Source organism: Xiphophorus hellerii, chromosome 8 (genome assembly GCF_003331165.1).
Source record: "Xiphophorus hellerii strain 12219 chromosome 8, Xiphophorus_hellerii-4.1, whole genome shotgun sequence".
Taxonomy (NCBI): Eukaryota; Metazoa; Chordata; class Actinopteri; order Cyprinodontiformes; family Poeciliidae; genus Xiphophorus; species Xiphophorus hellerii.
In genome coordinates, this window is record NC_045679.1 from 24,242,818 (window position 1) to 24,270,787 (window position 27,970).

Consider the following 27,970-nt stretch of genomic DNA (forward strand, 5'->3'; position numbering starts at 1 on the left):
CGTCGGATAAAGCTGTGCGATGAATGAGACGGGAGACTGACAGAGGGCAGAGGGGTGGATGATGATGACGATGATGATGAAGATGAAGGAGGAGAAGGATCAAGCCAACGAAGCATCACCGTCGTAGTTTCTCGTCACCTTCATGCCTCATTTGGAGAAATACCGAGAAAAAAAAATAGCACGTAAATACTCCTCCGTACAGATGCTGGGGCTCTCGCCGACGTAAGCCATCGGGTGAAGCAGAGCTGCTGTCTAATCTCAGGGGAGGACGGAACGTGATGGTAAAACCCGGAGAGGGAACCAGATTTCTTTTGTATCATCTCCAGGAGCAACGGAGAGAATGGAGCGCCGTCTGAAAGGAAGGTGTTTGTCGCCTCCGAGCTGCAGTAAATGCCTCACATGCAGTAAAACTCAGTAATATTTCTCAGCGGGAGGCTTTTTTTTTTGGTTTAATGGCACGTCGGACTATGGTGAAAAATAAGCGACTAAAGCTGGGATTTATGAACTCACGCGGCTTGTTAAAATAGGAATGTGAATATTTTTTCCCCCTTTTTTTTTTTCTTATTCATCCCACTTCTTGTGAGATTTGACACCAGCTCCTTCTATTTATAAGCGAGCTAAAATCGTATTGGTCAAGACTCGGTAATGTTTCGAACACTTTTACCAGCATTTACTGTCGAGCCTTTCAGTATTTTTTTTTCCCCCTCCGCAACTTTCAACTTAAAATAGCCTAATTCTGCTCTAAACCAGGCTCCGTTCGCTGTCAGCCAGCTCCATAATCCGTTAAAGTCGAGCAGCTTGCTTATTTGGCTAACGGTAGCAGCAACTAGCGTCTGTGCTGCTGTTGTGTTGTCGGTCATCATGCATGCACCGACACGTTTCGCTCCGACGAGACCAGCCGAAAGGATGTGCCCAAGGGCATAACAGCACAGCCAGCCATGTCTGAGTGAGAGACCGCAGAGCGGTCCAGAACCCCGCAGCGAGCAGAGCAGAGCAGAGCGGCTTTATTCAGAGGGGGAAGAGAGCGGATCAACATCAGCAGCAACTAGCCCGTGGACTGGATCATTTCCGACCCAACTTGGCACCCAGACCGAGCAGAAATGGGGTATGTAACTGGCGGAAAGCTGTAGAGCTCCACTCCGCGCGTTGGAGGTTTGTGTGTGTGTGTTGGCTGACTTTGTTTTTGTGGTTTTGTGGAGCCGAGCTGAGTCTCATCTTCCCTGTCCAACACAACACAAAGCTAGCGTGCTACTCACAGCTAACTACAAACAAAGTGCTCCTGTCAGAAAACTGGTCCAGACAGACACCGCGATACTCTGATCTAGTGGGGTGGGCGTTGTGGGCTTAAAAACATATCACGGTATTTTGTGGTATTGTTGTGAAAACAATAGTAACTATTTATGACATCTTCCTTATGATAACTATGTGGTTGTGTGACCGTGTATGAAAGCAATCAAAGCCCCACAAACCCAAATACTGCTCTTGAAATATGCTCCTTAGGACCAGAGGCACATAAAGATTTTCAACCGACAAAGAGTGGAGAAAATGATCAAACTAACAATCCCAAAAGTATGGACACCTTTGGGGAGGGTTTAAACACCATTAATTGGAATTTATTGTGACGACATTTTTTTTTATCATAAATAAAATTTATTGTGATAAATTCTAAACGATATGATAAATGCTCCACTCGCAGGGCTACTATGAAATCTGGCTCATTAATTTTCTTTTGCCATTTTGGTTGAGATTTTCTGTTATGGTAAATATATAAAAGACAAACCGTCAGGCTTTGTAATAATGTAACAAGATTAGCGCTGTTGTAAACAAATATTTTAGTAATCGAGTAATCCATCGATTATTCTTATGATTAATCGAGTAATCGGATAAAAAAAAAAGATAAAGTAAAACCTTGGTAAATCTAACATAACAGTAGTATTACTATCGCATATCAACATCAGTCCAATTTTTCACAGTTGAGCTTCCCTAACAGTTAATTTGATGTAGTTTAGAAAATTATCTCATAACAATAATAGCTCACTTTCCAAGTTAACGTGAAGTTATACAAAAATCTGAAATTATATTCAGTTCTATAAGAGGCAGGCTCATAAATACGCTTATAAAAAATGTCTACTCCTTTTTTTATGCATTCATCTTCAGTCAGTTTAATAGATGAACTCTCACCTTTCCCAAACATTTATAGCTTCTGTGTTTATGTTAGCGACGGGATTTGACACCTTTGTTCGTCACAATCTACCAGCTACGTGCCGTCATGATGATTTCCGCCACCCATTTGTTGAGACCGGGACGATATGAAATGTATTTTTCCGGTTTGTCCGTAAATTATCTAATGCACAGCCACCTGCAGTGTTCAGTCTATCCGCTCACCTGGATAAATACACCTGCAGCTCTTCCCCGCTGTTCGCTCTGAATCGCCACCAGGCAGCAGCTCCGGGAGGAGAAAAGCTGCCGTACTCGAGGCATCGCGGCAGTCATTTTAAAGATGTTTATTGGTCCACCAAAAAACGACAAAGACCCAGATATTATCATGAATCAATAAAATCCTCCTAGGCTGACCTTGAAAACTGGACGTTATGCTGCTAACACTTAGCTTCAGTCAACAACTCAGACGGAAGTGAGAGCTCCTCGCAACGCAAGTAATAAACCGGTAGGAACACAGTGCACTAAATAACAAAGTAGAATTTAATGAAGCTTCGAGGCAGATACATTTTTTTTGAGGAATTTTAATAATCGAGGTACTCGATTTGAGGAATCGTTTCAACCCTAAACAAGATAAAAATGTAGCACTACGACTGTCAACATCCATCCATCCATTTTATGCACACCCTTGTCCCTAGTGGGGTCAGGAGGTGCTGGTCTATCTCCAGCTAACGTTCCGGGCGAGAGGTGGGAACACCCGCCTCTACACCCTGGACAGGTCGCCAGTCTGTCGCAGGGCAACACAGAAACAGACAGGACAAAACCACCATTCTTTGTCACCAAATTTATCCCAGCTGGGCAGCAGTGCGCAGGAACCGAAGCGCTGATTTACTCTGTGCGTCATGGAGAAGGAGAATGTTAAAAGTGAATACCTTAACTTTTAACTGCGTACTTAAAAGAAATGGTCGCTGGTTTCAAAAGCCATATTGGTCTATTAGAATTAAATATGTGTGAAATGAGCTGCCACATGATCTTTGTTTTTGTGAACTATTGTTCCCACTTTTCAATATTATGGAAGCGCACAGACACAAAGTATTGATATCTTTTCTGTGCAACACTTGCCACGACAAAGTCCTGATAAAGTGCTAAATAAACTCCATAGAAGATCCCAATAATTCCAATTTAATTCTTTACACATTGTTTTAAGCAGCTGATCGTCATTTATTTTCACTTTAGATTACAGAAGCTGTGACCCAGTAAGCCACAGATCGCAGTGCAGCACATGTTTTAGCTTCAGAAGTAGCAGCCTTTAATTAAGCGCCGTGTGCATCGCAGCGGAACCTGCAGATGTTTGGTGATTCTCCTGATCAAGAGTGACCTACTTCTGGCTTCAGATGAAAGCGGATGACGTGACGCGTGATTGGTGTGTCGTCCTATTGGGCTCGGAGGAGGAGAGGAGTGAACTGCTAACCTCTTCATACTCGTCAATTATCAAGCCCACGCAGTTATAATACAGCAAACAACTGATTCCTCAAGCACGGAAAAAGAGGGCGTCTCAAGCATGTGTGGACGTAACCCGCAATTAAGGTCTTCTCCTGCGTCTATCTCCGTCTTCCTCACCACCTTAATATCCCAGGGTTTAACATGTGAGGTAAAAACAGTTAAACATTTTAAAATTGGTTTTCCTATTTACTGTATGGTTTAGCATGAGTCTACCATACCACTATCAGACAATCCACTGGGAAAATTTAAAGTGAGATGAACGGCTTTAAATAGGAATGCACGATATATCGGTGCTAACATCGGTATTGGTCGATATTAGTAATGTTTCAGCATACCGGTATCAGTCCGATAAATAAGACTATTCAGATATGATATGTTTCCATCTTGTTGCCATCTTGTTTCTGGCTGGGTTATTTTTCAAAGGTGTTAAAATGCTCAAGAAATATATTTAGTATCAGTAAATATCGGTCCTCGACCATAACTGCAATATTGATATCGGATATTGACACGGTCCCAAATTTTCCATATTGGGACATGATCCCTAGTTTTAAACCCAACCAATTCTGTTAGAAAAACTAAATGTTTTTGAGCCAGATGAAGTTAAAATATAATACATTAATATAATACATTTAATGTTTCCACAGTTCATATAAAATTTTATCAAGTTGATGCTATATAACCTGTAGTTGAAATAGTAGAATTTTGCCATCTATTTTATTTTTTCATGAGTTAGTGTTAATTTTATAGCACAATAAAGTAACTATGTTAACTGTAGTTGTCAAAAGAAATGCTGCATACATCAAACATGAGTTAAAAGAAATTTGACTTTGTAATTTAATGCCTTGAAAGTTGACCTCTGCCTCTTTAAAAACTGCACTTTCTGATATTCCACCCGCAGGAAGTCATCGCCACCCTTTAACAAAGTTTTTACCAGTGTTTCACTGAGAAGCAGCTCATAGAATGAGTTCCACCAGGTTTTTGCTAATTGCTGCTGGCTAGTCTGAAGGAGCTCAGTGGGGGAAGTAGAAGCTTGGAAGCTTAGAAACTGCAGCTCTGAGTAGAAGCGCAGTCCTCGAAGGCGGAGCTAGGACCTGCCAGGTGTTTTGCACAGCTGGATGGTTGCCATGGGAGATTAAAGGATTTTTCAAACAAGCATGAAAGAATCAAGCCAGCACTCCATGTGTGTTTTTGATGAGGCAATAAAATTATAACTTGATGTAAACCTCAAAAAAGTCACATTTACATAATACTGCACCTTAACAAAACAAAACAAAAAAAAAGAATACATTAACCCTCCCATGAAAAGGCTGGTTTAAAAAATCTGAACTATCCCTTAAAACACAAATCGTTGGCATCTTATTGGTAAATTGAAAAGGGAGAAATAAAATGATGCTTCCAAGTTCTAACACAATAAATGATTTCAGTTTTGAGGCTTTTGTTAAGATTTGACTTTGTGAAGCTCTTCTTCTATTCCTTTAAGGTCCCTGAGGAGTTCGCTGGAATAGAGAATCGTGCAAAGTAATAGCACCTTTGAAAATGTAACTTTTTCTTCTTATTATTATTAATTCTCCGTAGTGCTTCGCTGTGTATGTGCTTGTGTAAGGAGCTGCTGCTGTGGAGCAGCATATGGGAGTCTGACTGGAGGCTTTGCCTTGCCAGGCGCCTGCTGTCTCCCTCTGCGAGGCGAGTGGGTTAACTGACAGGGACACCGGGATCGGATTGGGCCAGAGCGCACGTGGGAAGGAGAGCCAGTGATGGAAGCTGGAGGATGTGCGCGGCTCACGGCCGGCCCTGCATCACGTGGGCCGTTGCCTTGACAACGTGGCATCAGCGAAGCTAGCAATGCCGGGTTATTATTGCTGTGCGCAGCGAGCCCAAGCTGCGGCCGTTTACTCTGAAGGTTTTGTCTTGTAGAAGTCAGATTGTTTTCTCTTTTTCTTTTTTTTTTTATCTCCCAATGAAGAAATATTGTAAAGCTATAGATTTGTTGCATTTTTATATGCTTTTTAGTTGTTTTATATTAAAAAAAATAATAATAATGCAGAGTGCATTAGGCCCCCATTTTAAAACTGCAGTTATCTTTTGGGCACTACTCAACTTCAGTACCTGGGATGTAACCTAATGCATTTTTAGTTTCTGACTAATTAAATCTTACTGGTCGTTCTTAGAGTTTCTGAAAGTAAAAATCATTAAAGATCTGTCAGTTATGTTTATCAAGATCCCCATTAGCATCAGCAGCATGCTGCATTAGCTGTTCTTCTTGGGGTCATTATACAAAAAAACACACATCACATTGCAGGTGAGGTTTTTAAATAACACGTTCTATTTTCCGTCTCTTTTAAAGAAACACTTTTGTTAACGATGGGGAGATATTTCAGATTTTTTTTTAGTGAGCTCCGTTCATGCATTGCTCTAAACACGACATCAGTCTCCTTTTGCGTGAAGTCAACCTTTTAAGAAAGGGTTTAAAATACGGCTGCACAATATCAGAAAAACATGACAGATGCAGTGATATTGGTGAATGTAGTGATTATTAACAGAAACAAGATTAAGCTTTTTTTTTTTTAAAGGTGCTCTTAATAAACACTGTTGTAATACACTTATTTAGGACAGCAGTCAGAATGAAGTGTGATTTGTGTCACTAAACTGCACACAATCACTGTAGATGGTCATATTTAAAATTCATTGATATTTATTTATACTTTAACTGAAAAAAACAGTGAAGAGAACGGTAAAACCAACAACCCCGACAATTTGGACAGTTTTAAACATCAATTGGAATTTGTTGTGATAACGATAAATCAAAACTCGTACCATAAGAAATTTATCGCGATAAATGATAAATGATAAACGATATATGCCCACGCCTAGTTGGGAAATTGTCTAAGGTAAGAATTTCGCTCATATTTTTGTTCTTTCCTGTGGAAAGCCAGCTTCTTTGTGGAACCTCAGTCGTTGGGAATGTTTCTGCCAGCTGCATTTGGAGAACTGCTGAGCTGATGAACTTTGCAGTCAGATTCCTGTCAAAGCACTCGTCATTGAGACTTGAATACCCCAATACGCTTCATTGTAAAAAGGGATTATGGGCTAACGTTCACCACACTAACTCACTCACTCATAGAGACGCACACAAAACTGGAGCTGATTTTCATCTAGGCCATAATGGTGCACCGGTAGTGCTCTGATACTCTGCGGCTGAACAGCCACCACACCCACGTATGGTGCCCTAGGGGCGAAAAAAAAGGGAAAAAAGTTGGGACTCCCCAGATCAAAGTGAAGCCAATTCTACTGCATTGTGTTAAAGTTGACCAGAAGCTCACATGAAACCACATTTTCCAGGTGTCAGTTATCGCTAACAAGTGATATTAGACATAATCTGTTGACGTACTACGGTGCCTGCAGCCTGTTCTTGTCAGTGCAGTTCCAGTGTATACCCCCTCCCATTATCACATCTTTCTGATTAACAGTCTGTCTTTTAAGTAACGTCTGCCAGGGCTCCGTTCTGCTAAATTAATTAGCACACTGAGACGAGATGGGAGATTCCCAGTGACGGGAACAATAGCTGGATCCCAGAGGAGTTCTGGGACACTCATCTTTCAGCTAAGACTTTATCACTTTTGCTTTTCCTAGAAGCATGACAGACAGATATCCTTGTGATAAACTTGCATTTTTGGGTGTTTTCACACCTGACAGTCCAGTAGACTCGGTTCGATTGGGGACACCAAAATACAACATTTGTTCCATTTTCAGTTGGTGCTGTTCTCTTTCACACTGCACTGAGTCTAACGAATGTACAGTGTGAATGCAGTGACGTTGCACCACATTCACACTGAACCCCTGAAGGAAACGACATGAAAACCTCTGAAGAAAACATGAGTGCAAATAAAAATTGAGTGGCATCAGATTTTAGTGGTTGAAGGATTTCGCTTTTGTTGCTGGTAAAACACCACGAGACATTTGTTCTGCCAGTGCTAGACACACAGGTTCACTTGGGTTGTTTTTACCCAGAATGCCCTGCGGTATAGTCCACTTCGTGCTCTTGGAGTAGTCTCCGGTCCGTTTGGGGTTCACATACGCATTCAAACCGCTACAGATTTAAAAACCTTACCGAAACCAAGGCTTTCAGGTGGACTGAATTTCAATTGCAGATTCACACCTCCTCAAACGAAACAAACTTTCCAGGCAAATGGTCTAGAGATCGACTAAAGCGGACTAACGGAGTTGGTGTGAATGCACCGTAGAGAGCCTGTTACATTGCTGAGTTTCTAAAAGCCTTAATGGACACTTATTAACCAGCTTTTGTTTCATTTTTGGCTAATTATTTTTGACTTGAGAGATTGAAAGCAGATCTCATTTAATCCTCTTCCTGTGTAGCACTAAGTGGTGTTGGCAGTTTGCATGTTGTTATGATCATATCTGTGTAAAATACAGTTATCGACATGGTAACCAAAGCACTGATAGATGTCACTCCTGGCGTTCCTTTGTCTTCAATCGTGCCAGCGCCAAACTTGTTGAGTCAGTCCGCTGCTGACTCAGAAATTATCAGATGCATTTGCATGACATTTTCACTGTAAGTCTTAGCATTTAGTCATTCGACAAAGTGGTGACTGTTCCTCATAATGACTGTTCCAAAATCAGAAATTTATCCTTCTTTGGGGCAAACTTTACATTCCTCACCTATTGTAAAGACACACTGATGCAAGAAATGTCATAAAACTACATGTCTAGGCTATCTGAATAAATAATATACAACAGTTGGATTTCTGGTCAGACAATAAACATCAGTGTCCTGTTTGAAAAAGCTTTCTGGACGGTTTTGCACCTGCATTAAGCAGGTCCTTGAATTGTTTGCATCGGCTGCTAAAGAAGAAGCTTCAGGAATTCAATGACGACATAATCGTACGTCATCGATGTTATCGTTATCAGGATCTCTGATTAAACTCAACTGGGACACTTCTGGGAGCCATGCCGCAAAATCATTTTCCTATTTTTTATGTGCACTACCTGTACTTTAGATTGTGGACATATTGTTGACCTAACAAGTCTGGTTTTCCCACCATTTTGGCATTTTTCAGCCGTTATTGAAAGAAAAGCTACATAAAGAGATAACAACCTTTTAAGCATGAGGCGGTAGAAGAAGTGGTTCTTTTAGCTTATAGTGAAGACCTGATGTGAGGATACAGTAGGCTGTGTCCTAACTTTGTGATTTACTCCCAACTCCACTACGTCTAAATCCCAAATTGATAAGAGAGTTGGATTGGTAAGTTTGATTGTCAGTGGTCAGATTCAATAAATTAACAATATTAACCTATAGCTATTGTTTGATTTTGCTGCCTTTATGCTTCCGAACACTCGGGCAACACTATGACTAACCGCAGTTGTACAGCAGCATGATTGAAAACTGATTTAATTTAATGCAAAATGTCAGAAGTAAAAAATAAGAGTACAGGATGTAAAGAGAAAAAAAAATTCTCTGATGAATTTAACTAACATTCAGGGGATGATCAATGCCTTAAAGATTTTCTTTTGTATCCATCCCTTTTATTTTTGTAAAAAAAAAAAAAAAAAGGGTTATTTTTTTTAACAACCTTTGCAAACATTTTCTTCTTGTGTTCTTTTGTCTTCTAATGCATCCTATTTTTAGCTGCATCCAACTTTCCAATACGTTTTACAACTACAGTACCCATAATTCCATGTTCTGACAAAGGAAAACTGAGCTACTGCACTTAGTGCATACTTCACAGTTTTGTCGTTTACATTTTTTTTTACAAAGTCTATTACGTTTTTAGATGAATTTGCAACCAGTAGCGATTACCTGCGGCCGTGTCCAGCCAAACGAATCTCAGATCAAATCTGAGCAACTAACATTTCTGTTTCTGTTAAGTTCGCCTTTGCCTTTAGAAATTATACAAACGTGTGTCATGTTGCTGCGACGACTGAAAGCGGAGCGAGGCGCATCGTGTGTTGGGTATTGCGAGCAGTTACGGTTGCGGAGTCACTGCCTTTTAATCCAAGGCCTTGTGAGGTTTTCGTCCATAGCTTTGCCTGGAAGTCGTCCAGTGGCAGCTGATCTCTGTATGTTTGCACAGGTTTGCTTCCAGGTCACCTTAGGCATCGCTGCCTCTCTCTTCATGTGAGCGCAGGCGCTGCCGGTCAGACCTGGCAGGAACTCGCTCACACACATTAGACAGAAAAAATACAACCCAGAGCTCTTTTTTTTTTTTTTTTGATCCATCATCATTCGAGCGTGGGGCTTTGAGGAGCGCTTGCTGTAAAGAGTAGAGTTAATAATGACACAGTTAGAGCTCTCTGTATTTTTCTACTGTTTTAGATGCAATTTAAATGCTGACCTTTAGCATGTAGTTATCAGAGATAAATACTTTATCTACCTCATTTCTATTAACACATTTTGCTGTGTTGCAAAATGTGTTAATGCAAATAATAAGTTGCATTATTAGGGATGCAACTCACAATTATTTTAGTTCTTGATTAATTTATTGTTCATTTTTGATGATTAATCGGATAAGAAAAATTGGCACATTCTGCAGATTTTAAGTTCTTCTTATGCTAATTTTAAAATAATATTAAAATAAATAAATTCTATCCTTTGTTAAATAGGAACATAATTATTTTACTGACTAAAATACAGTGATATAGCATTCTCTTTGCTTACGCCTGATCATTTGCAGCAAAAGATCCATCTGCAGTGACAAAAACAAAACTAACATGTGAGAAGCTCTGTCCTTTCTGCTTGGCTAATCTGACTTTTTTAGATTTAAATTTTTTTTATGGTGTTTCAACCAGATAAAGCTAAAACAATGGGTTTTTTTTATTGTGATTATTGTTGTTATTGTGTCTTAAATGTGAAGCATATATATTTTTGCACAGTTTTGGCTTAACCACCGCTTTGATTATGTTTGTCTTTCAGGAAATGGACTTTTTTTTTTTTAAAGTCTGTCTGCTCCAGTAAACAATTTATTGATTTCTAAAGTAGTTGATGGTTATTTCAAAAATCAATTTATTATGATTAATTACGATGAATTGTTACGATCTGCTAGACCAACACAAAGTAATGCATAGTTGTGAAACAGAAAGATTTTAAAAAAAAATTTTTTTAGATAAAAATCTTAAAAGCTTGGCATGCGTCTGAGTTATTCTAATACGCCTAAATAAAATCGAATGCCTTTCACCTCATTTGTAAATGGAGTCCAGCTGAGAGTAGTTTATGATTATTCCACATTTGTTGTGTGAAAACCTAGAGTTTCCAATCCCCATTATGAAGCAAACATAAAAGTAGCAAAAGACTGTCCTGTAAACTCGTGACTCAGTGAGTCTGAATTCAAACGCTTGCCGTTGTTGGGTTTTAATACATTTGGGAAACATTTTGTTTCCTCCAACAGCTTCAAGGAGATCTGATCCGGTTTTCTATCTAGGCTGTGTGTCACTTCACAACATGACATTTGAGGCGTCTTGGTTGTAAAACGCAGTTTGAACTGGGAAATCTCTCCTCTATCCCCCTCACACTCCTTCACATATTTGCTGCACCACACTTCTCTTCCAGCCGGAATAACTGATTCCAGCGTTATGTTTTTTATGATCCATGCTCACAGCGGGAGTCCGGGAATGTTCTCCACCTTGCCTTCTGAGTACTTGGTGGATCGCCATGGTCTTCTGCACAAGCCTTCCTGATCTCTAGAGGCTTCGTCTATAATCTTGCACATCTTGGAGTTAATAAAATCATCTTTGCGATGAACATTTTACCCGTTTTCTGTTTCTGTTGAGCGTATCGCGGGTTTGATGTCTGTATTTAAGCTGGTGGGAGTAAAACAAGGAGCGTTCCAGGAGGGATTTTTAACCTTTAGAGTCGCCGTTGGGATTGCTGCATCTGAGCAAATTGGAGGACTTGAGTTAGTTAGAATTATTTAAGCAGTCTTTAGCTGCAGCAACGTTTCTGTATGTCGGAGATGCTTCAGGAGGGCAAAAGCAGGTCAGATTTGACCTCCGGAGCAGCGGGGCATTAACCAACGTAGAACACCGATCCATGTACGCGATCAAAACGAGCTGACTTCTGTAGCAAATAGACGGATGAAGACGAGGTTTCCTGCGCCGCAGATGTCTAAGCGGAACAACACTTCATCGAGATTGGAGAATGCTGCTTGTTTTTTTCCCCCCTGTCTTTACTATAGATTCCGTACATGTGATTGAAAAAAAGGGCCAAGACGTATGCAGATTATGTGAGATAATCCTCCATCCAGATGTGGAGGAAGAGGGGTAGTGGTTCAGAGCTGAATCGGCTGGACATGCGTTAGTCCTGCAGCAGCGCACGCCCAGTTTAGACCGAGGCTTCGTTCAGTTCAGTCCAACCTAACGACCCTCGATTAATCGATCAGTCGTTTACTGGAGTATTCGGACTCAAAACCCTCAACGTATTTGGAGCAGTAGTTAAGGCAAAACTGTACAAAAATATTTGCATTTCACATAAAAATATTTTGTCTGAAATTTGTTTCAGCCAAAACTCCTCAAGCAGCATAGTTTTAGCTTCACCAAGTTCACATTTGCTTAAGGAATACTACAGTCTTGCATTTTAGGCAATAATAATTTTATGTTCTTAATTTTAAAAAGAATTATTCATTTGCAGCTTTTAATGTATTTCTGACATTGTATAAAAAGTGGTTAAATAAAAAACTCTGTAGAATATGCTGTTTTTGATATCTGATTAATCAAAAGTCAGAACAATCGATTAATTGATCACTAAAATAATAGTAAGTTGCTGTCATAGTTTAAAGAATGCTTTCTGTCTCTGAAGCATAATTTTATGCTGATATTGATTTTTTTTTTTACATCTGATTTTGATCAATTCTGATATTCTTTAAGGGCGTTTGGCCACTCACGCACTCCAGCTCCGTCGCCTGCGAAATCACGTTTTATGCTAAAAATTATACGTAGCCATGTCCACCATCCCTGTCGTCATTCATATTGGGAATGTGTCATATCCCTAACTTCAACATCTTTCTGCCCAACTTTCAAACCATACGGCCAAACCCAGACTGACAGAGGCGTGGCAAAAGCAAATGAGATGGATTAGCAGTGCTTGCTAATATCTGATGGTTTATACTGCTTGAAAATTGAGCTGTTAACACGTCATGGTGCTTTGACTCGTTTAATGTCGGACAGTAAGGAAGCAAAGTCGCATCTTTTCGTGTGATTACACATCCTAACTTCAGAGACGCCTTTTTCAAGATGCTTCTTCTCCTTCTGCTGCTTCTTCTCTTCTTGTGCAGTGAGCAGCCCATCTTCAGTACGCGGGCCCACGTCTTCCAGATCGACCCGAGCACCAAGAAGAACTGGGTTCCTACGAGTAAGCACGCCGTCACAGTCTCCTACTTCTTCGACAGTACCAGGAATGTGTATCGGATCATCAGTCTGGACGGCTCCAAGGTATGCTTAAGCAATCTGATTATCCAAAAATTTACTTGGGACTCTGACACACTGTATGTCGCACAGAAATGCCTCTTTACCTTTTCCAATAGGGCTCGTTGAAGTTTAATCTCATCAGGGGGGAAATAAACTTTGCATGTTACATGTCTGCTTCGCCTCGCCTCTCTGCTGGGGCCTGGTTGAGGCGGCCGGGCCTCTGATATGTATGTGGCAGTGATTATTTTAGTCCTGAGGCACAGGGCTGGAGTTTGCACAGTTATGTAAGAGCTTCTCCGGGTGACTGGTGTCGTTGTCGAACCAGCAAGTCAGCGTTGTTCCGCTGGAAATAGCAGGCAAAGCTCGGTGGTGCTGGAACAGAGGGGCGGTGTTATCCAGACAACAACATGTCGCGTCACCCACCAGAGGCGAAACGCCGCACGACGCCGACGGCTCACGCTGTTCCCCAAATTCCAGAGTGGAAACTTTCTGAGAGAACAAAATCTTCTCCTCGCATCAAAAAACAACTCGCAATTTACAGATTTGTCTAACATGTTGGCGGATAAAAGCTTCAGGAAGACCTTTGACGCCGTGCCTTCTCTATTCTAAGCAGTGCCAAACCAAACATGGAGCTCAGAATAGTAAAATAATGATCACTTTCCTCCCCGACCTCTCTTGAAGTTGAAGATGTGTCTGCTGCCCTCAAGTGGCCAAAAAAATCATAGCAATAAAACTTTTTATTAAACTGAGCAAAACAAAACAAAACAAAAAAACATCAACCAACACAAGAAACTTCTCACTGAAGTTATGTCAATTAAAGCATGTAAGACTAGATATTTGGGAGTAGGGTGCCCTATAACTTTTTTTAGTACAAAAAGTGACTTTTAAAAAAAATTTTTTTACTTACTTTCTAAAAATATATAGACATTTTTGCCCGTATATTTTGTTTAATTTCAAATTTTATTTCTTATTTCATCTTACACCCATCTGTGATGCTGTAATTACTGTGACAAACTGTGGTCAGCTGAGACTGTGCTACATAAATAAACTTTAAGTTAAATACATCTTGTTTAATGTGTAAAACGAGGTTTTGTTTTGTTAAGCACAATTAAATTGTTTTCTTTTAATAACATTTCAAAAAAATATATTAGAAATTTAATATCTGAATATTTCCAAAGGAACATAAAACTAAATCTAAAGATGAAATTGTCCTGTTTTTAAATGTCTTCAAAGTTTTCCTAGAAACATAATCGCCTAGGGGGCGCCATGCCGTTTATTTGCCATTCATTTGATGTGCAAGCGGAAATGGGGAGTAAATGAGCCGCAGCGTCTAGACCAAACAAAATGGATGGTGTCAGGAGTTGAATCAGGCAGCTACCGAAGCATCCGACAGTCAGCCAGTCAAACCTCTGAGGGAAGGAGACTGGAATGATGTTGAAACTGACTGGTATCAAATGCCACGCACAGATCCCATGTCATCCTGCATCATGATGTAAATATTTTTATTATAGTTGACTTTGAAGTAGTGTGAAAAATAAAGACAAACAGTTTGGCCTTTAGGTTATAGATTTGTGTTGGCGGAAGGACCACCAGTCGGCTTTTAAAGTTTTCACCTGCGCTAGGGCTGGGGGATAAATCGCTTTTATCGACTCGTCAAATTTTGGGTTTTTGAAGATTTTATTAATTTAGATTTCTGTTTGCACCAATGCATTCCTTGCGTTTCCATAGTTCAGAGTGATGTCAGCCATCTTGTTTGACAAACATGTTTCAGAGCTCCGACTTGTTTGGGCTATAAATTCAGGTCAAATCTACAATGGGTTACTGGGGCAAAGCAAAGATTTTTTTATTACAGTTACAAGAAGTGCGAGAAATATTTTGTCGTTTTGTAATTTATTTGTTAGAAAAGAGAGCGCGAATAAAAATGATCAAAATTGGATCTGGCATGAAAAATCTTGAGATTGTATTTTTAAGACGTATCGCCCTGGCCTAACCTGCTCCTGTTGTGGTTCAAAACTAGAACACTGACCTGCTTCGACTTGCACTTTATTTGTGTTAAATATTGTGTTAAACTTGCAGTTGTTGCCTATTTATTTAATCTTGCTCTCATTGGTTGATAGATTCATCGTATTATTTGTTATTCGGAGGGCTGTTTGTCTGCTGGTGGTATGTGTGAAAAGTTTTAAAGGCCAAGTGAACGTTTCCACAAACAGTTAGTCAAACCAAAGGGTTCACGTCGAAAGCACCAGGAAAGAGAAATCGACTCGTACGTCAACGTCCAATAAATCGAGCTAACTATACCAGTAGACCCAGAGTGGCCTCCCCACGCTGATCAATAACATTACAGCCAGCTGGACTCAATTAGAAGCTCCTTATTGACGGTTTCCTGTGTGCTAAACTCCCACATCAGTGTTGATAGCCTCCCTGCAGCTGTCCTCCGCCAATGCAACCCTCCATCGCCAGCAGCTATGACAAACGCCGGTCCCCGGTGATGTACGTTTCATCCTCCCACAGGCTATCATCAACAGCACCATCACCCCCAACATGACCTTCACCAAGACGTCGCAGAAGTTCGGCCAGTGGGCCGACAGCCGGGCCAACACCGTCTACGGCCTCGGCTTCTCGTCCGAGAGTCACTTGAGCAAGGCGAGTTTGGATTATGCGTTGCTTATTTTGTTGAATTTCCAACAGAGCAGCAGAGTCAGCTGCTGCCCCCCTCTGGTTTCAGTTTGCAGAAAAATTCGCCGAGTTCAAGGAAGCGGCCCGGTTAGCGAAGGAGAAGTCCCAGGAGAAGACGGAGCTCAGCAGTACGCCCTCGCAGGTAACAAAGCCTCGTTCGTGTAGTCGTGTGTGAACAGTTGTGGTAGCCGCATCGCATCAACGTACCCTCGAACCTTTCACATTTTGGCACATTACAAGCCCAAACTTCAGTGTATACCAGAGATTTTGAGGGAAATGTAAGAAGAAAAAATAGCCAGAATTGACGCTCTCCATTCTATCCAATGAAGCCCATCGACGTTTTTGTGGTTGTGATGAGGAAAAAAAACTTTAATTATTAAGAGTACTTTTGCAAGGTGCTTTGGTTGGCTGTATGTGTTTTGCATGATGTTTTCGAAGCCACGTTCTAAACACTTGGTGTCCTGCTGAGGCTCCTTTGCTTTCTCTCTGACGGTTTCTTCTCAGGGTGGTGCTGTAAAGCGGAATGTGTTATCGGTCAACAAACCTGGTAAAAAGAAGGTAAAACCACCTGAGCCAATCCTCCTCTTTCACTCCGGCCCGAGTCTTTCCCTTCAAGTTTCTCCTCAGTTTTGTGAAACCTGGTCCCTGTAGCTGCTTATAGAAAATAAGCCAGTCTTTCCTCATCTACGCTGATGAAAAGAAACCTACCACAAAGTCCCCTCTCCGCCTCCTCTGTCCTCCTCCCAGTAGTTAAGCATATTTATTACTGAAAGCACAGTAATAAATAAAGACTACAACCATCTTGATGAATATCTTTCTGTGATATAGGTTAGCTTTGTGTAAACCAACTCGAGAAATTGAAGTAAGAGAGAGACTTGAAGCCCGGATGCGAATGTTCTGGTGTTGTCAGTCAGGAACCTCACAGAGGATTCAGCTGACCAACCGTGTTGGGTTACGAAACAGCTGGGTGTCAGACGAAGCATGTGACATCACATGGAGATTTTTATGATCAGATGGGCTGAGCGCGGCGTATGCTGCGCCATCTGAGCAGGCGTACCACTATAGAAAAATAAAACGTACCACAGAATCTTGCATCCTTGTTTACATGGTAAGCAAGAACAGTAGGATTACAGTAGCAGTTGAGCAAAAACAGAGCTGTGGATCAGCCTGTTGGTTCTGCTTTTGGGGTTGCAACTTGTTTCCGTTCGCCAGATGTTGGCGAACCACAGAGTTCATGGAGGGGGCGGTGGTGTGTCCAGACTGCTTGAAACATCACCAGTACTTGTTGACAGTGGCAACTTGCCCGATATCAACCTCTGTCCGTTTTTCTGAGCTATGCAGCTTACAACCTCTACTTCCTGTTTATTACAGCCATGCGCAACATCAACAAGTTTGCTCAAAATTTGCGTGACAATCGGATGGAAACAGCCATTCAGTACTTCTTAAAAAATCTTTATCTTTCCAATGAAGAGAAACTGTTCTTCTGAACAGTACACCCTGGTCCACTCTGCTACAGCTATCACCTGTATCAGTTTTAGAGTATTCTGTGGCTAATTTTTAAAACTCAGAGGTGTTCATCTTCTCTTTGAAACTGCTGGCGCTGAGAAATGGTTGCTTGAGAAACTTTATTTACTGGTTCAGTTCATTTTCTTTTTTTTTTCTTTTTTTTAAATCACAACAGGAATCTGCACCAGGTGACCTCCAGTCACCTCTGACCCCAGAGAGCATCAACGGTACAGACGAGGACAGAGTCACACCGAACACGCCGAAGCACAGCGAAGCCAGAGCAGAACCGGCCCAAAATGCTTTACCGTTCTCTCACGGGTGAGGCTGCGCTCAGACGATGTGGTTCGTCCCGTAACGAGCGGCACGCCGATGCATCGTCAGAGTAAACGACGATGGGCTAAACACACAGCCCTGGGGTGCACCAGTCCACAGAACGATGGCGCTGGAGGAGCTGTCTTATAAACTGGGTTCTGTTAATTAGGAAGCATCGAGCCGTCAGCTCTAAATTTACTCTGCAGTTCTTTATTTATTATTGTTCGGTACTCTGACCTTGGAAGTAAACCAATAATTATGATCAACAACTATAAATCCTGTATTTATACGTGACAAAATTTGAAAGATATGAAATTTGATTATTTATTTCAAGTCTGGATAAATTTAAGGTGGGGGGATTGCTAAAAATTTGAGGTTCCAGACTTGAATTCTTCTCCCGTTATCTAAATAATTAAAATTTGAAAATGTTTTCTTTTGCTTGATTATTATACTTGGATGTTGTCCAAATTCCATCTCTTGCTCTTTGGATCTTTTCTTTCTTTCGTCTTTCAATCTTCTTAGTATTATTTTGTTGTATCAGACATTTGTCAGTTCTTCTTTTCGTCTTTATGTCCTTCCACTCTTCCTCCTTTGACCCTCCTTCACTTTCCTTGTCCCCTTCTTTCCTACACTTTCTTTCTTCTGCTTTCTCTGTCCTTTTCTTCTGTCCCTTTCCTCCCTTAAACCCTAACCCTGGTTCTTGTTTCCTTTTTTTTTACTTTTGTCTTTAGTTACTCCTTCCTGCTTTCATACTTTGCTTGTTCTCCATTTCCTCCTTCTTTCATTCTCTCCTTCTTGTTACCCTGGTTTCCTTCCGTATATCCTTTATCCTTTCCTGTCTTTACTTTCTTCCTTCATTACTTTCTCGCTCCTTTCCTTCCCATCTGTCAGTCAATTACTTTTGCCTCATCAGTTAGATTCAGAGTAAAGCCTCATTTGGTCTTTAACATCCTCTTGCTAACCTGTAACGTCATGAACTAGAATCTGCTGGCTCGGGCCGACAGCTTGCCGATATTTACCTCAGCCGGCTCTTCGTTCCGTCTCCAGTTCCTCGAGCATCAACAAGCACTGGGAGGCCGAGCTGGCGGCGCTGAAGGGGAACAACGCCAAGCTGACGGCGGCCCTGCTGGAGTCCACAGCCAACGTCAAGCAGTGGAAGCAGCAGCTGGCGGCCTATCAGGAGGAGGCGGAGCGGCTACACAAGCGGGTACGGCTCCGTCGCCGCGGCCGCCGGCGGTGCGCTCCAGACCGGAGTTCACTTCAGACGGATGCTGTTTGTCTCGCAGGTGACGGAGCTGGAGTGCGTGAGCGGCCAAACGACGGTCATCAAGTCTCAGAAAACGGAGCTGAACAGAACAATAGAGGAGCTGGAGGCGGCGTTAAGGGCCAAGGAGGAGGTGAAGACGCTCGGCGTCCTAGAAAACGCTGGGATTTCAAATGGGTGTTTTGAAGGGTTGGAATGGTTTGGGGGGGTTTTTCTGTGTAAAGTTCTTGAACGCGCTTGAAATTCAAACTGCACAGTTTTGTAAAAAAAAAAAGAAAAAAACAACAAGAGCAATATAATGTTGGACTAAAAGTCTAAATTTGGAAAACGTTATTTACATTTGAGAGCAGATATTTTCATACACCTAATAAAAAGACAATGTCTTAAGTGAAAGTAAGCTAAACTTGTTTTAGGTGAGAATTAGCTAAATTAATTCTATTTGATAATGATTAAAAATATTTTTTTGCCACGTTATATTTTGTATATAATCATTTAATTTGAGCTGGAAGGTCATTCATCTTAAGACAATTTGTTTGGATTGTTTCAATTCAATGAATATTTTTTATTCTTAATGGCTCAATGACTTATTGATCATCTTTTATATGTTAAATAAAGTCATTGACCAGTCAGGTGTGTAGGATAGGGTGTGTGAGAAAGACATTTGAAAGCATAACATTTTGCTATATTTTAGTTCCTGCTCTAGAATACCATCACAAAAACAATAACAAAGGGTATCATATAGTGCTTCTTTTCATATTTCACTTTAGGAGCTGGAGAGACTTAAGGCGGAGGTGGAGAGTGCCAACGAGTTTAAGTTTCAAAAAGACGCCCTGACACAGAGACTGAAGGTGAGCAACAAACTGCATGAGAGAGAGAGAAACCACAGAGATGGCAACAGTCTGCAAGAACTAAAAAGTGTTAGCAAATTTCAGGTTGACTCGACCTCAGCCAGTAGGGGGCAACGTTCACGAAATCCAGCAGTCAAGCTGGCCTCCACAGCTCTATAGTGCATCCAGGAAGTGTTTGATACGCTTCACATTTTATTACATTACCTCCTTTTTCTAATCTCTTAGTCTCTTAGTTCGTGCTCCTTCCTACTCAACAACTTAATTGTTGAGTAGGAAGGAGAAAAAGCGCAACAAGTTTGCTGATAGTAATTTTAAAAAATTGGGAAACCTCTCAGATAAACTAAGACTGAGAAGATGACATCTATGAGAGAATTCCTAGTTAAGACCATCAAAACTGTAGGTTTTATTTTGTATTTACTGAGTATTTAATGTTTTTTTTATATCGAATGTAAAAAAAAAAAAAAAGTTAGATCTGAGACATGTATGTAGACAAAAAATCAAAACCAGAAGAAGTCTGATGGGTAGATGTGTGCGATCCTGCATATTTTGGAACCCAGTAAGTAATCGGACCAGTATCGGCAATACCGATATTTTTTTTATTATTTAAGTTATATACACCTATCTAATCTTATAGGTGTTTTGTGGATGTCTTTTTCTTTAAATTATTTTCATTAAAACCTTGGACAAATTTTGGACAAGTTTACAAATACTTTAACAGATTAACATAAAATTTAACTTGTTTTAGGGGGGAAAAAATGCACACATTATTTTCTGTTATTTGAGAGAAAATCAAAACAAATTATTTTTTTAGTATGTAGAGTTGAGAAACTACAACACAAAAATAAAACAGAATTTCACGGGGCAATCTGAAACCGAAGTATCGCTCCGACACCGATACGCGACCATCGATATTTCTGTTTGGTGCCAGGAGACGGAGTCGAGGAACCAGACGCTGGAGGCGCAGCTGTGCGACCTGGAGCAGCGGCTGGAGAGCAGCCAGCTGGAGCGGGAAGCCTACGTGAAGAGCCTGCGCTCCCTGCTGGAGCTGCTGGACAGCAAGATCTTCGAGCTGACGGAGCTGCGCGACACGCTGGCCAAGCTGGTGGAGGGCAGCTAGAGCTCCTCCACCGCCCGACGTCGTCACCAACACAACTTGAAATCTCTTCTCTCTCTCTTGTTTTTTTTTGTACACGTTAAAGAGTTTACACGACTTGATGCATTAGCGGTACACAAACTTCGCCACTTCAGAGCACTCGGATGGTTTACAAACAGCCAAGCGAAGCCTTTTCTTTGCTCCACTGTGGAAAACCTTCTCATTGTAATTTAGATTATTATTTTTTTTGACCACCATGATATGCTAATCGACTGCGCTTCAGTGGAACACCGGAGCCGCCGCCTCGACTCCACGATTACGCTTCGACGTTTTTCCTCACTTGTTCACTGAAATCAGCCAAACTCGCAGGATGAAGAGATAATCACAGGAACTGCCACACGAGGATGTCGGTTCGTCTTATATTCTTCTACGATTTATGAGCAATACGCTAAAGGAGGGACTGCGAACTTTTCCACTCTCACTTTCAGGTAACCTTCCTGCTCCTGCCGACTGGTTTCAACCAAAAGCGATTCAGGATTTTCTTCAGTCTCTTCTGTTTGTGTGGGTGAATCAAATTGTTTCTTTCCGGTTTGTTTCCCCCCCCCCCCTTTTCGATGCATTTTGAAGTGCAATGGTTTGAATTGGGTTTTTTTTATTATTATTTATTACTAAAATATTTAGAATAATAAACATTGTAAAATGTTGATTTAATTTTATTGTCTGGTGCGTGGCTGTGAAGATGGTTTCATTTCCGAGAGCTTAAGGAAATCGTGACGTATACGACCGAATTAGTTTGTTGGTTTTTTTTCTTTTTGCCAAATACTGTTTGTTCCTGTACAGATCTGAACTCTTGCTGATGTTGCCTTGGGCACCAAGATGCATCAATGGTAGCTAACTGATGGTATGTTTGGGCTTTTTATTTATTTTTTCCTTGTGGGATTACCTGTTGCCAAAAATGAAAGAATATGCTACAGTATGAACACCTGCAGAACACTAATTTAAGGGCTTGTTCTCGGTTCGGGTCAAACGTGGGGTGATTTTAAGCGGCTTCTTTAAACTTTAGAGGCGACCATGTGTGGCGTTGTTGCTGAAAAAGTCATTTGAAGAAAAAAATTTTAAATGTGGAGTGAAGACACATGCTGATAAAACACAAATTGTAATTTTAAGTTTATATTAAAAGAAAATCTGATGAAGGCAGTGCTTTGGTCTCTTTATTTTGCAGTCTGGAGAATCATAGTAGTTCTCCAGTTCAATAAAAAAAAACAGAGCAAACATCAGCTTTGGTTCGTACACAGATATATATTTTGCTTTTAGTTTTATGTCAGTTTTGGTCCTCCATAGATACACTCCGAACAAGATGGTAAAAAAATAAAGGAAAAATCTCAGCCACTGAAAGGGTCAACATGAACTTCCATATGTATAAAGTTTTATAGATCAGCCACCACTTATTGCTTAAACAGTCTCTCTTCTTCAATGCTTCAAAAATAAAAATGAAAGAACTTTAAAAAGACAGATTTTTTTGGTGCTTTTAATATGAAAAAAAAAAATAAAGATTTTTTTTTTTTTTTGGTTATGGAAAAGCAGAGAGAGGAATGGCGTGATAGGGAACATCATCAAGTACATTTAAAAACATCTTTAAAATATGACGCTTCAATAAATACTTCAATACATTTAGGCATGTGGATACATTTCTCTTGATTTACATTTGTCTACAGTATAAATCATAAAATGAGTTTTGTTTTTTTTTCCCCTCCGATCTTCATTATTGCACATACGTTGTGATGGGTTTGCCCTCCTCAAGCCAGTCTTGTGCAAAAGTTGCTAAAACTGGACGCTAGTTTAGCAACAACCAAAAAAAAAAAAAAGTATCAAGTTGGATTCTTGGTCGCTTTTTTCCCATTAAACTGGAAAACACAAACCCCGCTTCGCTGTGACGGCTTCACAGAGGCTCAGGAAAATAAACTGCACGCAAATAAATCACGGAAGCTTCGACACGTGGCAGTCTGTGAGCCAGATTACTTGTGACGCCACAGTTAGCTTAGCATATGCTAACGTAATACGATGTAAACAGTGCGCTCTGTGTTGGAGCTTCTAAAAGCCGGAGGAAGCTAACGCTAAGCTATGCTAAGATAAAAGTGTTCAATTCTCTCTGGTCTGTTGGGGAGTTCAATTCCTTACGATTTTCTTTTTTTGTTTGTTTGTTTGTTTTGTTTACAATTGTGCTTTACTTTTCAATTCTAACCAAAAGTGAAACTGTAAATCGGCATTCAACAAATATTAAAAACAAGCGGGGGGAAAAAATGCAGCAAACAATCCTGCTACTTACCTAAGAGGGGAAAAGAAAATATATCTTGCAAGTAAGCCACAGTACTTGATGCATAATTTGTCAAAGAAACAGATTTTCAGTATAAAAAAAACGTATTTAAAAACATTAAATAATAATAATAATAAAACTAAAATAATCAGTCACACACCAAAACGTTAGCACAAAGTCCACAAAAAAACACACACAAAAAAAACAAGGCAAAGAAAAATCATCTCTTGGAAACGCCTCATGCTGTAATGTGAGAGGAGATGAGCACCTGCCACCAGGGGGCAGTGAAGTCCCAATGAACCTGACATCAAATCAGAATGGGGGGGAAAAAAGCATTTAATCTAATCACATTTTGACTGAACTACGTTATAACTATACATCTGAAATTGTTTTGTCTGATGTTTCAGTTTCTTCCCAGTGAAGCTAATCAACTCACAGCTGAGATTATGAGTAAACAGAACAGTAAATCTTATATTTCATCGTCTCGCATGGCGATAAAAGCAGCCAATTACGTCACGCCATCAAAAACGCATTCATACGACTCTTTACTGTTGAAATGGAGGCAACAAAAACAGCTTTCATCAAAAATACTGAGCTGGCATGAACAGCGTCTATGCTCGGCAGGCCGCCTTATCGAGGTATACCGAAGATTTAGAAAGTCACAATTAGCATTCCTACAGGTCTGAATGCTGCACACTGCTAATCAGCTGGTTGATAGAAGACGACAGGACAGATAAATCAAACTAATAACCAGCTGATATCCATTTGTTAAACCTCTGCTAGCGCCAAAACGTCACAATAACCGGGGTTTCCCCAAGAAAACTTGGCAAAACCTTGGCAGTTCATTGATGGGCCGCCATGTTTTTTTATGTTGAAAAACGTTAAAAGTTACAAAAGTTTGGAGATGCACAAGCAGGCATCATAATTTTGAAATAATGTGCGAGGCGCAATTCAATGCATCCACTATAAACATAGCTCAATCCGTCCTTTCTGTCTCTTGGTATATAAAAAAAAAAAAAAACCTTTTTAAAATAAACAAACGACACTTAGCCTGGTGGGCAGGCAAATAAAGCCTGGTGGCCTGCCAGACTTAAAATAGACTTGGGGAAGCCCTGAACAACAAATACGGTTTAAAGTGAAATTGTCTATACATTGTACCGTTTTAGCCTCGAAATGCTTTTGATTTTGATTAAAAGTAAAACGTAAAGTTCGGCCTGATCGCGAGGGCAAAACACAAAGAAATTAACAGAATTTCAAACAAACAGAAATCAAAGGTTAATAAAACACGTTGTTCTCACGAAAGGAATTGATTTTTGTCTTAGAATAATATGATTTGATTTCCTGCCTTCTTTAATGGACCCCATGGTTTTCTCTTGCTATCACAGCTCACCGCTCCTTTCAGTGATCAGGGACACTTCTGTGAGATTTGCAGGTACTCTTGAGCGGTAAAAATAGTTGCTGTGAAGTAAAGTTGGAAGGTGTGACACAGAGTATGCGTCTCTTGTAGCAGAAAGGAGCAAACGTTTCCTTCTTCAAACAAACCCATCACAAGGAGCTACAGTACGACTCGGATGTAACAGGAGGTCGGAGGTTGTGCCTTCTCCAAAACCGCAACAGCAACACCTTAAAAACAACAAGTCTTTACAAACACAAGTATGGAATAACAACCCCCCCCCAAAAAAATCGCAACTTTTTTTTGTTGTTCTAGTTGCACCAAGGCGCCTTCAGGTAACCCAGGCTTCTCTGTTTGACTCTTTTCATGATCCTCATTTTCTCTCTGTTTTGGCTGCGTAGAATTAAAAAAAAACCCAACAACAAAAAAAAACCAAGTTCAACATTTAAGCCTCGTTGTTAGTTTTCCCAGTCAGTGCAAGGCAGGCCTTCGTCCTCAGACTCCGACTCCGGCGAGGCCTCCTTGATTCTCCTCAGGGCCTCGTGGATGCTGCGGGTCAGGGCGTCGGCGGAGTGCAGGAAGCTCTTGGGGTGGCGCTGTTGCTCCGGCCGGGCGCGGACCTTCTTCAGACGCACGCCCTGCCGGATCTGAGCCAGGATGTTGTTGCTGTCGTCGTCCGGGTCGGGGCCCAGGACGCGCAGCTCGGCCTTTCTCAGGTGGAAGCTGCCGCGCTTCAGCGAGGCCAGCACCTCGTCCATGGGCGAGCTCGCTGCGGAGGCGCAACGCTCAAACGTTAAAGGAACCGACTTGATGAAGTGAAATTGGAAAACGTCAATGTGTAACTATCGAATATGTGTTTCTCTGTGGAACTTTACTAACTTCAGTCTAAACTTTTAACTTTCTGTCTTTTTTTGAGGTACAGAGGACTAAAAGTCTTTTTGCAAAACTAAAAAGCTGGAATTTCTTTAGCAATAAAACTATAACCTTGACGTCGTCATCCATAACTTTGCACAAATGTACATCTGTAGCAATATTTTAATGGATTTCACCGACACAAACATCATAATAAGGCAGTTCATGCAGTCACTGCTGTAGCAGAGAGCATGGCCTGCGGAAGGCTTAAAAAAGATAAGGCCTCCAAACCATCAGGTGGCGCTCTAATAAATCCCTGAATTTTAAAAAAAGATCTAAAATCTAATGTTTAGATATTTTAGCTGGTGGTGTGACTCGATTAAAATTTTTTAATCAAGTTTATTTCAGTGTTTGTAACCAAGTAACCTGCATTTCAATCAAAAACCACATACCGACAAAATAAGTTACATTTGCAATTCAAAAAAATTTTTTTGTATGTTAAAAATAAATGACTCTGATTAATTGCACAGTAATTAATTAATAGAAATTTGCACTTCAAATGTCCAGCGCTAATTTCTATACAATTTGATTTCATTGTACATAAAAGCATTTTAATTTTTTTATTTAAGATTTAAAGATATTTGCAAGTTTACTTTGTAAAAGGGGGGGGGAGGAATCTTGTCTGATATTTTTGTTTGTTTTTTTTCTTTGAGTTTGGGGGCTCGGTTTGTTCACAAATGCATCTCAGAAAATAACAACCAGCTAACAGTGACTGAATTTAAGCTCGGCCAATCAAACTAACAAATCAAATGGCTCCATAGGACTTTGGGCCGGCCCAGATAGACGGAGATCTTTGATTTGGGGATCTAACCCTGAGGTCAAGAAAAGTTTACTAACCTACACTACTAAAGTGGGTTGCTCATGATAGTTTTCCTTACCTTTCCTCCACTGTGAGGAGTCCAGCGATGCGGTCTTCCTCAGCTTCTTCCTGGCAGTCAGCAGCTGGCTGCTGTCAAAGAACCGCGGGGAAAACGGAGCGAGCGGCAGCGAGGCGCATTCAGACTCGCACTTTTGAATCTTGGTCGGGCAGCTCGCTTGGCTTTCGAAGGGAGGAAGCGATTGAGGAGGCGGGGGGGGAGGCAGAGGAGGAGGCGGAGGCGGAGGGGGAGGCGCGGCGGGCGGCCCCGCCGAGAGCAGAGACGGAGACGACGAGAGGGGAGGCAGCGAGAGAAAAGGGGGCGCCGCTTCCACGCTTTGGAGGTCGATGGAGGGCAGCGAGGCGCCTTCGCAGCTGTAGACGTCAGCCGGGGGCGGAGCCGAGAGCTCTGGGAGGTCGGCGATGGAGTCGGTCTGGACGCTGACCGCCTGGGTGCTGGGCTGCTGCGCCGCTCGCCTCCGGCCGGGAGTCTGGGAGAGGCGCAGGCGACTGGACCGGAGGGTCACCTGACCCGGATAACGCTGCGTCAGAGACGGGAAAACATCAGTCAGAGACTTCATTCATCTCCACAGGACACAACCATAAAAATATCACAAAGGATCAGTATTATGCGTTTTCCATCCACATAATGCTATTTTATAGCATAATCAAGTAAATATATTAACTTCAGTTGTTATAAAAATGCTACATACACGAAATATGACTTAAAAGGAACTTGATTTTCGAATTTAATGCCTTGGAATTGGACCTCCGTCTTTATAAAAATTCACTCATTTTGAAACTCTTCACAACATCGCTCTTCTGTTAACCCTTTAACAACGTTTTTACTAGCGAGGAGGAGCCGCGCCTCAGAGGCGGAGCTAGGTCCACCCAGGCGTGTTGCACAGCTGAACGGTTGCCACGGGAGATTAAAGGATTTCTCAAGCACGCATGAACCAATCAAATCAACACTCCAGGTGTGTTTTTGATGAGGGAATAACATTATAGCATGATGTGAATTCAAAAAAGACGATTTGACATAATGCTGCCCCTTTAGATACTCACTTCTAATGCAGCTATTACAATAGAAAGAGCGTCACAGCAGAGAACGGTGGAGGTGAGCAATAATGACGGTGAAATCTTCACCTGTTTGAGGTTGCGAAGTCTGTCCAGAGCCCTCTGCCTTTCCTGACTCACAGTTACATTTCTCTTTGCTTCATCACCTTCTGCAGCTTCTCCTCCCTTTGAAAAAAACAACAAAAAAACAAAAAGCAGGGTTTAGATCCACCTGTGCGACTGGTCTTAGTGGTGATAAGCCGGATTTATTTAACGTTGTTCTGCGCAATATTTTGCAAAAGTATAATTACCACTTCAAATTTCTTATAGATGGTCACAACAGCAGGAAATCTGATGCTCTGGCCAGATGGGGAGTTAAGTTTTATGTTCAGGCCTGAATGGAAACTGCTGTATTGTGTCGAAAATGGACGCTGCAGATCAATATGGACTTGGAATTATATCACAATATTATTAGTTTTTGTGGTATTGTTGAGACAATGATAAACATGATGACTTAACTAAGTGTTTAATATTTAATTTTTAGGAAAATGTATAACTGTGACTGAAGGCCACAGCATTCAAAGGCCCACAAACACAAATGCGGCCCCGACAAACATTCCCAGTGGAACAGGCTTCTTCAAGACGCTACTCGCTTAAGGAAGTGTG

The 27,970-nt window shown here is 41.1% G+C and overlaps 2 protein-coding genes across 2 annotated transcripts in view; one reads left to right on the forward strand and one right to left on the reverse strand.

Moving 5' to 3' along the window:
• Nucleotides 1-21,966, forward strand: homer1 (homer scaffold protein 1). The gene is made up of 9 exons (XM_032569364.1): nt 1-1,105; nt 12,942-13,098; nt 15,586-15,717; nt 15,800-15,892; nt 17,432-17,574; nt 18,616-18,775; nt 18,855-18,965; nt 19,600-19,680; nt 20,609-21,966. Exons 1-9 carry the CDS (start codon nt 1,101-1,103, stop codon nt 20,795-20,797), a joined length of 1,071 nt encoding a protein of 356 aa, XP_032425255.1. The 5' UTR covers nt 1-1,100; the 3' UTR covers nt 20,798-21,966.
• Nucleotides 21,967-27,970, reverse strand: part of jmy (junction mediating and regulatory protein, p53 cofactor) — a 27,553-nt gene continuing 21,549 nt past the window's right edge. The window contains exons 8-10 of the mRNA XM_032569363.1: nt 27,395-27,490; nt 26,271-26,790; nt 21,967-25,249 (exon numbers count right to left, since the gene is read on the reverse strand). Of these exons, the coding sequence (XP_032425254.1) occupies nt 24,939-25,249; nt 26,271-26,790; nt 27,395-27,490 (927 nt within the window). The 3' untranslated portion in view covers nt 21,967-24,938. The remainder of the gene's footprint in view (nt 25,250-26,270; nt 26,791-27,394; nt 27,491-27,970) is intronic.